At 48.4% G+C, this 10,911-nt stretch overlaps 1 protein-coding gene across 1 annotated transcript; it reads right to left on the reverse strand.

Moving 5' to 3' along the window:
* Positions 1-6,864: 6,864 nt before the first annotated feature.
* LOC148219335 (olfactory receptor 14J1-like) lies at positions 6,865-7,644 on the reverse strand. The gene has a single exon (XM_088157702.1). The coding sequence runs from the start codon at positions 7,627-7,629 to the stop codon at positions 6,865-6,867; it is 765 nt and encodes a 254-aa protein (XP_088013828.1). The 5' UTR covers positions 7,630-7,644.
* Between the last annotated feature and the right edge of the window lie 3,267 nt (positions 7,645-10,911).

Below are 10,911 nucleotides of genomic sequence, written 5' to 3' on the forward strand. Positions count from 1 at the left end.
TTTCATTGTGCTTACTCTAATACCCCTGGCAACTGGCCAAAGCCATAAGACAGCATGGAGCAAAAAAGAACAGACCATACAGGAACAAATTACAAGAAGACAAGCAATGCAAGAGCCAGCAGTAAAGAAACAAACTATTCCTGATCCCTGTGGGTCAAGGATAAGATGGAATCAGTTTTTGTGGCACATTCACATGTTACTGCTGCCTGTTATGACTGTACCAGCTTTTTAGAAAATTGTGTAAAAAGTCCAAAATTCTATTGAGTAAGAAGAAATTTAGGATTCAGTAGGTGAACTCCTTATCCTAACAATAATCGACTTTGTCCTAGATATAAAATTTTCTTTTGTTTTGAAAAATATAATAATGGAAGTTGAAAAACAAAAAGAAACAAACAAAAAAAAAAAGATAGGAAAAGATCAAAAGGAAAGAGTTAAGGAAATTGAATAAGCTGTATAAACAATTAAAACAGCACTATGGCGACTGGGATTTGCCAACTTCAAACAAAAATTTGTTTGTAGATCTAATGCAAGAAATTGCCACAGAGTTTGGATTATCTAAATGTTTTGTTTCTGGAGGACTTAGAATGGCTAAAAGATGGCCATGGAGAGGTGAGGGTTTGGCTCCAGAACAATTTTTAAAATGGAATCATACTCAAATTTCTAAGACCCTAAAATGGCCTGAAGGCTGGGTCCTGAGTCATCAAGTCATTGGAACAGTTTGTATAACTCGGGAAGGGAGAAAATACACTGAAGTGGTGGGATATACTCCTTGCCTATCTACTTTAGTAGTAACTTCAGACAATAACACAAAGACCTGGCAACCCAAGAGTCCTACTGGATATTGGGGAATAGCAAAAGAAATTAATTGCAAGTGGAATAATCAAACTAATTTGTGCTGGCATAACAGTTCTGGAGCTAACCCCTACCAATCCATAAAAGACTTGAAATCTTATTGGGAACAACCAGAAAATACAAAAGAAAGATGGAAAGCCCCTGATGGAATATATTGGGTTTGTGGGCAACGAGCATACAGTGAACTACCCTAAAAATGGGAAAGAACTTGTACCTTAGGGATTATACGACCCTCCTTCTTCGTCATACCAAAGTCTAAGGGCGATGTACTAGGAACACCACTTTATGAAACCTTAGAAAAAAAAAAAAAAAGAGAGAATTAAAGCTCGACTTTCCGATGGCGGGAGGAAACCAAAAATGGAAAGATGAAGAATGGCCTGCAGAAAAAATTATAGCATACTATGAACCTGCTACTTGGGCTCAGGATGGGTCTTGGGGATATAGAACTCCAATTTACCTATTAAATCGGCTGATAAGGCTCCAGGCCGTAATGGAAGTTGTCTCAAACCACACAGCAGATGCTTTAAAGTTGTTGGCCAAACAGCATTCACAAATGCGAGCATTTGTATATCAAAAGAGAATTGCCCTAGATTATCTGCTGGCAGAAGAAAGAGAAGTTTGTGAGAGGTTTAATGAATCTGAGTGCTGTGTGGAAATAGATGACCACGGAGAAGCCATCACCAAACTTGCTGACGAAAAAGTAGCGCATGTACCAGTTCAAAAATAGAATTCTATCCTGAAAGCTGACTGGTGGGATAATCTTTTTGGGGGTGTGTACTGGAAAAATTGGGATTCATGCTATTGTGTTCTGTTTTATGTCTATTGTTTCTGCCTTGCATAATATCCTGTCTAATCAAACTAATCCACTCAGTAATTCAAGAAACGCAACTTACAGCCATGCCCATGGATCTAAAATCAACAGCAAAAGAGAAATTAAATTCCTTGATGGTACTGAAAACACAATCCACTTGCACTCGAAGGAGAAAAATCGAGAAAATAGTGACTGAATGCAAAAAAAAAATACCCTGGCATGAGAAATGTTAACCAAATTTAAGAAAGAGTGTGAAAAGCTGGATGCCACATGAAAAATGTTAGAAAAATTAGAAGCTAGTATAAAGAAACATAGACAATACGAAGTAGCAACTTTTTAGAGCACGAATCAATATAATCGAAAAGAGAAATGGGGGAATTGTGATAAATGTGATTCTTGCTAATTAAGTTGTAACTATATTAACAAAATTGTATTTAGATCAATAAAAGACTATTGTTACAGAGTGAGAAGGGGGAGATGGGTGAGACAGGATAAAAGACATCTTACAGAGGTTGGGAGTCGAAGAAGGAGGTTGGAAGAAAGTCAGATAAGAATAGTAGAAGGACAGAGGTCTGATAAGCGGCATCTAGAAATAGAGCTTCAACCTTGAAATGGGCAAAAATGGAATGATCCCAAGCATGGGACTTAATTAGAGTCATGTTATGGAAAACATCTGCTCAGTCACACAGTGCACCTGTGCTACCTGCAGGTCACACCTCGGTCACTGATGAAGATGATGAGCCTTCATCGGAAATAAGACCCTCAAAAGGATGAGAGACCCCCAACCCATTAGTAGAGCATGCGCCGTGCAGTATAGTTACGTAGATTTTAGGAATAGAAACTAGGAGGAGCTTTCTAGAAACTTCTGTAGCCTACAGTATATAAGTGGGATTGTTAGCCTGGATGCTTTGGTACGAGAGGAATGGGAGCCACTCCCCGTACCCCCGGTCGGAGGGGGAGCCCCTCCCTGGTTGGTTTTGCTTATGCTTTATACGAATCTTAATTATACTAAATTACTTACTGCCAAATTTTGTATATTCTTAAATATATGCACTTTGATTGTTTCATCTCCAAAACTTTAATTGTCATCTCCAATACTTTGATTGTATTCATTTTGTTACTATTAAAAACTTACTATTAAATTTAATCTTGTTGCTTGATAAATTGGAAAAATAGAACATCATTCATAACAACAGGAAAACCATGTTCTGCTGTTCACAAATAGAGAATGGCTGGTGGGAGATGTGGTGGTCAGAGGCTCTTTGGGCAACAGTGACAATGAAATAATGCAGCTTTTAAATTTTCTTTGAAAGAAGATAGGACATCAACAAAACTTCTACACTGGACTTAGAGAGAGCAGCCTTTGGCCTATTCAGAATTCAGATTTGGGGATAACAGAATCAGGTGCTGATTTTTTAAGGGAAATAGCCTCTTAAAACAAAGAGATCCAGGCAAGGTGGGCACACTTCAAGAAAGAAAAGTTGCATGAGCAGGAGCAGCCTGTCCCTATGTGCCAAAAAGTGAACTAGTGAGGAAAAAAAGACTGGCCTGACTGGGCATAGAGCTTATTCCAGGAAGTCAAGGAAAAAAAAAGGCACATCACCTTTGGAGAGAGGGGCAGACAACTTAGGAAGTATTTATGGATGTTGTTTGGTCATGCAGAAAGAAAAGTAGAGAGCTGACAGCTCAGTTATAACTTATCCTGGCTACATCTGTGAAAAATAATGAAAAATATTTTCATAAGTATATTAATAAAAAAAGGAGGGACAAGGAGAACCTCAGCTATTTATGGGATATGGGGGTGAATGTAGTAACTAAAGATAAGGAAAGGTTTGAGGTACATCAGAACTTTGCCTCAGTTTTCAACAATAAGACAGGTTTAGCTCAGGACAAGTCTTTTTCTGACCTGGTAGATGGGGACAGGGAGCAGAACAGACCCCCTGTAATCCAGGAGGAAGCAGCTGGGGACCTGCTGAAACACTCAGATGCTCACAGGTGTCTCTGGGAACAGATGGGATCCATCCTAGGGGGATGAGGGAGCTGCTGGATGAGCTCCCCAAGCTGCTCTCCATCATTTCTCATCAGTGCTGGCTCAGCAGGGAGGTGCCAGAGGACTGGAGGTGCCAATGTGAGCCCATCCCCAAGAAGGGCTGGAAGGAGGATGTGGGGAACTGCAGGCCTGTCAGCCTGACCTGGGTGCCTGGTGAGGTGATGGAACAGACCACCTTGAGTGCCATCACAGGGCACCTACAGGATGGCTGAGGGATCAGAGGCAGCCAGCGTGGATTTCAATATCTGCATTGATGATCTGGATGAGGGCATTGAGTGCACCATCAGCAAATGTGCAGATGGCACCAAGCTGGGTGTGAGTGTGGATGTGCTGGAGGGTAGGAGGGCTCTGCAGAGGGACCTGGACACCACTGTGACACTGACACTGCAGGGTGTCATGGCACCAAGAATCCATTGTGACACTGCAGGATCTTGTGTCACCAGGGGTCCATTGTGACACTGTGCAAACAAGGAGTCCATTGTGGCACTGTGGAGCCTTATGGAATTCGGGACCCCCTGTGACTCCATGGGGCCTCATGAAATCAAGAAGACAGTTGTGACAGTTTTTGTCCTTGTGGAAACAAGGAGACTGCTGTGACACTGCTGGACCTTGTATAACCAAGAGGCCATTTTGACCCTAGAGGGAGTTATGGACTGAAGGAAACAATTTTGGCATCATGGTGCCCCATGGGATCAAGAGCCCATTGTGACACTGTGGAACCAAGGAGAACATTGATGCTCTGCAAGACCTCGTGGAACCAAAGATCCATTGTGACACTGCAGGGCCCTGGGGGACCAAGGTGCCACTGTGACATTACAAGGCTCAAGGATACAAGGGGCTTTGTGACACCAGGGGGCTCCATGGAACCAGAGGAACATTGTGACACTGGGAGGCCTCATGGAATTGTGACATTCTTGGGCCATATGGAACCGTGCTGACATTAAGCTGGGTGTGAGTGAGGATGTGCTGGAGGGTAGGAGGGCTCTGCAGAGGGACCTGGACAGGCTGGATCCAGGGCCCAAATCCAACAAGGTGAGGTTTAACAAGACCAAGTGCTATGTCCTGCACTTTGGCCACAACAACCCCTGCAGTGCTCCAGGCTGGGGAAAGAGTGGCTGGACAGCAGCCAGGCAGAAAGGGACCTGGGGGCACAGATGGACAGCAGGCTGGACATGAGCCAGCAGTGTGCCCAGGTGGCCAAGAAAGCCAATGGTTCCTGGCCTGGATCAGGAATGGTGTGGCCAGCAGGAGCAGGGCAGTGATTCTTTGCCTGTGCTCAGCACTGGTTGGGCAGCACCTCGAGTGCTGTGTCCAGTTCTGGGCCCCCAATTTAGGAAGGACATGGAAGGGCTGGAGCATGTCCAGAGAAGGGCAACAAGGCTGGTGAGGGGTCTGGAACAGAAGTCTTGTGAGGAGTGGCTGAGGGAGCTGGGGATGTTTATCCTGGAGAAGAGGAGGCTCAGGGAGACAAGGTGGTGTCAGGGCACAGGTTGGATTTTATAATCTCCAAGGTCTTTTCCAGCATTGCTGATTCTGTGATTCTCTGAAACCACCCTTGGAGCAGTTGCAGGATGAGCCCTGGGCTTCCTCTTCACAAGGTCCAGCATCCCAGGTCCCTCAGCTTCTCCAGACAGACCCAAAGCCCATCCTGTCAGTCCTGCAGAGCCTCTCCAGCCCCTCCTCATTGCCCAGAACAGGGAGCCCCACACCCAGAAACAGCAGCCCAGATGTGCCCTCCTGGCCTGTGGTGCCTCTGGCAAGGGAGCAGCACGAGGCACTGCAGGACCCTGCAGACAATTCCTGAAGCACTTGGAGGATGATCCTGCTCCCCAAGGGACGTTACCATGGAGCCAACTCAGGAACTGAAATGAGGAGTGGGGCCAGAGTGGAAAGGGCAAACAGGGATGGGCTGTTTGCAGGGGAGGGGACAGGGATGAGCAAGAGGAAGAAATCTGGATCAGGAAAGAGTAAAAAAAGCAAAGGTGAAGCCAAGGAAATACTCAGGGCAGTTTGGGGGTGGCTGCCAGGCAGCCCTGGCTCTGAGCAACAACGTCTGCAGTGGGACAGGAAACTCACAGCTGATGGGAACAAACTTTCTGGATGACTTTGGAGGCCACGACAAAGCTGAGTGGTTTCTCTGCCATCCCCCAGCCCTTGCTGGCCCCAGGGGCTGATGGCATTTGTGCTCACTCAGCTCCATGTCCCCACAGCAGCACCATGGGGGTGCTGACCCTGCTGTGTGCAATGCAAACAGGGGCTCCTGAGCCAGTGCTGCCGTGTGTGTGCCTGCAAGGATGGGGCTCCTGTGTGAGCTGGGGGAGAGGCCAGGGCTGCAGAGGGGGGATGTTGTTGGCAGGTGCATGAGGACTCTCTGGGACGCTGCCCTGGGGTGTCCAGCGCAGTGGGGATGGATCAGCCCCTGCTCTGCTGCTCCTTGCCAGGGTGTCCCCCTTGCAGGGAGCTTGCAGAGCACCAGCCATGCTGTTTGCCCCCAGCCTGCCCACAGCCAGCCTGGGGCTGCTCGTGGGGCTTTTCTGTGCTCAGCATTGGCCTGGCCAAGTGTTGTGGAGAGAGCCTGGCCAAGGATCCTGGAGCCCCCAGGCCCTGGCCTGAGGCGTCAGCGCTGCCCCAGCAGTGCCCATGGTCTGTCCCTGCTGCAGCCCCGGCACTGCCACCCCCAGGGCTGTGCCCGGCCCCGAGAGCACTCAGGCCCTGCAGCAACACGAGGGCCAGGAGGGCAGCGGGGCAGTGGCACGGGAGCAGCACTGGCAACACCAAGAGCTGCTGCTGCTGCTGCTGGGCACAGCTGGTGTGCCAGCACTGATCTGCCCCAGCTCTGCACACAGACATTGCTGCTGCAGCTGCAGAGAAGGAAACAGAAGGGGCATCTCTGAATAAAACTTTGCTGGGAGAGAGATCCTTTATTTTGTTTAAAGTTACCAAGAGCACAGCCCCTCATTGACACAGTCTCTGGGTCACAGAAAAGATGGAGAAAATCAAAAGGAAATACAGCACAAATAATGACATTTCTTTGTAGACTATATTGAAAAGCTAAAACAAAGGAAAGAAAAGAACAAACCAACAAGCAAACCAACAAGAAGAATCAAAGGTGACTTTTATTACAAGTGATTTTCAGAAATTGGCAAGCAGTTTACTGTTTCTGAAACCATCTAGTGTTCAGTCTCCACACTGCCGCCTTGAGCTCCTGATTCCTCAGGCTGTAGATGAGAGGGTTCAGGGCTGGAGGTACCACCGAATACAGAACAGAAAGGGCCAGATCCAGGGATGGGGAGGAGATGGAGGGGGGTTTCAGGTAGGCAAACACTGCAGTGCTTAGGAGCAGGGAGACCACAGCCAGGTGAGGGAGGCAGGTGGAAAAGGCTTTGTGCCGTCCCTGCTCAGAGGGGATCCTCAGCACAGCCCTGAAGATCTGCACATAGGAGAAAACAATGAACACAAAACAACATAGTGCTAAACAGGCACTAACAGAAATGAGCCCAAGTTCCTTGAGGTAGGAATGTGAGCAGGAAAGTTTGAGGATCTGTGGGATTTCACAGAAGAACTGGCCCAGGGTATTGTCCTGGCATAGGGGCAGGGAAAATGTATTGGCTGTGTGCAGCAGAGCATTGAGAAAGCCACTGGCCCAGGCAGCTGCTGCCATGTGGGCACAAGCTCTGCTGCCCAGGAGGGTCCCGTAGTGCAGGGGTTTGCAGATGGACACGTAGCGGTCGTAGCACATGATGGTCAGGAGGGAAAACTCTACTGAAAAGAAAAAGACGAACAGAAAGAGCTGAGCAGCACATCCTTCATAGGAGATGTGTCTGGTGTCCCAGAGGGAATTGTGCATGGCTTTGGGGACAGTGGTGCAGATGGAGCCCAGGTCAGTGAGGGCCAGGTTAAGCAGGAAGAAGAACATGGGGGTGTGCAGGTGGTGGCCACAGGCTACGGCGCTGATGATGAGGCCGTTGGCCAGGAGGGCAGCCAGGGAGATGGCCAGGAAGAGGCAGAAGTGCAGGAGCTGCAGCTGCCGCGTGTCTGCCAATGGCAGCAGGAGGAAGTGGCTGATGGAGCTGCTGTTGGCAGACATGGGGACCTGTTCATGGAGAAAAAGTTATTGAGGAGTTAGAGGAGATGGCTGTACCAAAATCAAAGCCATATCCCATACGCCCTCCCCAGTAACACACACAGATACACTTTGGTGTTTCAGAGTTCTGAGGTTTTGTATTTTAAGCTCCCCCCACGTCTCTACTGGTATTCTTGGATATCAGAAACCCTCAGCATTTTTGCTGCCCTCTGGTAGAACAGAGTGAGTTCCCTGAGGCAAGATGATCAGTGGAGACTGAGGGAAAATGATCTGTCTCTTCATTCTTTTCGGAGTTTCTTCAGGCTTTCATATTTCTCAAATGGAGGATGTTCACACTGCCCTGTTTTTCTTAAAGATCAGCAGATATTGCTGAGAGCAATGTATCCACCACAGCACAGCAGCATTTTTGTATCCAAGGACTCACATTGCTCATTTCACCACCCTAACAGAATTTTCAGTGTCAGAACATCTCTTCCTTTCTCCATTAATTTTATAACCAGGAGATGGTCTAGGACAGGTTTGCATCCTGGATTGAAGCTCCCAGCTTGGACTGAAATCTCAGAGACACTTCCAAGTGTCCCAGTGATGGCATTGGAGTAAGGCAGATCCAGCTCCTTCCCCGGCTGCACTGACAGCATTGCCCACAGCTGGGCACTGGGGACAGCGTCACCCTGAGCCAGCTGTGCCCCCTCCCAGAGCCCCCAGTGCCGGGCAGCTGCTCCCAGTCCTGTGCTCTGCAGAGGGAACTGGGCCTGGGGCTGCAGAGCTGCCCCACGGCTCTGCTGCAGCTCTGCCTGCACAGGAGGGGCTCCACACCTGGGACCCCCGGCCCTGAGGGCAGAGGCTTGGCTGGGGGACAGGAGGGAGGGGGCTTGTTCAGAGGGAGGGGCTGCACTGCAGGGGTTCCTATGGAGACCTCTGAACTCTCCCTGCTACAACATTTCTGGCTTTTGTTTTCTCTCATTGCCTGATATTCTTTCTGTGTCCTGGGGATTTTCCTCCTGGAGGTGTTTCCCTGTGCCTGATCTCTCCCTGCCAGCACTCACAGCTCCCAAATCTCTGTGCACTCTCCTTGGCCCTACAGAACCCTGCCTGTTAGCAGGGCACTGGCTGGGGCAGGTTCTGTTTGCAGATGGGAGAGAGGACAGGTTAGACTGAGCCTGATGGGTCCAGCAAAGGGGATGCTGGTGCTGTGCATGGGCAGAGTGACTGAAAACACATCAGGAATTTCCTGTGAACCTATTGATCACTAAAAATAACAGTTCGGATGTCTCAAGCACTTATCAAAATTTATAATACCTTTAATATTTATACCCTCCTTCCTGCCGTTCTCCAATAGTATGAAACTGAATACAAAGTCTTAGGAAATGTCTTCATTTTTATCAAAATCCTTGTCTTGGAAATATTCTATGACTGATCATAAACCCACAACCTGTCAGAGTTTTATGAGAATTTCACCTCCTCTCCCCTAGAAACATTCAGAGAATGTACTCACAGAGTCTGCAGGCATTGGGATGTTCCAGCTTTAGGAGATCACTGCAGGAGCTGCAGCTGCATTGTCCTGCAGCCAGAGGCTTCCTGTGTCCAGGGCTGGGAGTGATTCTGCCCCAGTCACTTCTGAGCATCTTCCCAGCCCTGACTGATTGAAGCTCTCTGTGCCTCTGTGCTGTGCCCGGGGTGGCTGCAGGCAGTGCCTGAGCCCTGCTGAGATGGGAGAAGAGCTGCTCATCAAGAGAAATGTGTTTTTGAAGCTCTTCTTGGTTGCCAGGATCTCCCTCTGTGCCAGGAGCCTGGCCCAGCTCATCAGCACAGACACAGCACAAGGACTTTAATGACCATCCTGGGGTTTGTGCTGAGGCCCTGAACATCAGTCCCTGAGAGGGAGATGAAGAAACTTCTCAAGAACTCCCAGTCAGAATCAAACTCCAAAATTTCCTGAAGTTTTAATGGGTCCCACTGAGGGACACAACTGAGAAAGTGTCACCAGGTTCCAGTTAGAGCAGGAAATTGGAGGCAGAGATGACAGGTGGGAACAAAGAGAAGCCAAGTCTTGGTGCCCTGGGGCACAGCAGGGTCTGGGCCACCAAGGGCTGGGAGGAGACACCTTGTCCTGAGCCACTGGGGCCTCCTGGCACAGCCCCAGCAAGGCTGGCCACTGTCACCCCTTGTCCTGCCCTCAGCATTCCCCCACATCCCAGTGGCCTCAGGGATCTGCTGGGACGAGTCCCTGGGGAGCCTTGGTCAGGAATGGCCCTGGGGGCTCCTTCATGCTCCCAGGGACTGCAGGTTTTTCAGAGGACTTTGGGTTTTGCTTTTGCCTTGGAATCTCTGAGACCTTTGTGTAATCATGGCCTCCAATTATCTTCTTTAATTAGTCCCTTGAGAGCCTTTTTCAGTAACAACACTCAGTGGGGCTCATTAATGCCTCAAGGTACTCAGAGTTATTTTAAATTCTACTTTTTGACACTGAGTCTCTGAGAGGTTTGTGTAATCCTGGCCTCCAATTATCTGCTTTAATTAGTCCCTTGAGAGGCTTTGTCAGTAGCGATATTCAGTGGGGCTCATTAATGCTTCAAGGTACTTTATTTTTTTAAGGTACTTGGAGGTTCCCTTTTGACACCAACTCTTTTAGTAGTTCCTGGAATCATGCGCCCAATTATCTACTTTAATTAGTCCCTTGAGAGCTTTGTATTGACACTCAGTGGGGCTCATTAATACTTTGAGATACTCAAGGTTTTAAAGGTACTTTGGATTTTCCTTTCCTCTCTGAGTGTCTGAGAGGTTTTTGGGCAATCCTCACATCCAGTTCTCTCCTCCAAGGAGTCCATGAGGAGCCTGTGTTGGGGATGGACCTCAGTGGGACCCATTAATGCCTCAAGACACTTTGGGTTTTTCTTCTGACTTGGACTCCTGGAAAGGTTTGTGCAATCTCCTCTCAGTCCCTGAGGTTCAAGGGCTCAGCACCAAATGCACCACGGGGCTGATTGGGATCAAGCAAGTCCTGACAAACCATGGCTCTGCCTTGATTTCCCTCGGGTCTGGGGCAGTTCTTTAGGAAGTTTTCCTGCCACACTTATGGAGAAATAATTCAAAGGGCTTCTTAGAGATATTTAG

Source organism: Sturnus vulgaris, unplaced genomic scaffold, assembly GCF_052056855.1.
Source record: "Sturnus vulgaris isolate bStuVul1 unplaced genomic scaffold, bStuVul1.hap1 Scaffold_155, whole genome shotgun sequence".
Lineage (NCBI taxonomy): Eukaryota > Metazoa > Chordata > Aves > Passeriformes > Sturnidae > Sturnus > Sturnus vulgaris.

Coding starts and splice junctions, on each gene's coding strand:
- LOC148219335 (XM_088157702.1), bottom strand. CDS start 7,629: ATGTTCTTCTTCCTGCTTAACCTGGCCCTCACTGACCTGGGCTCCATC.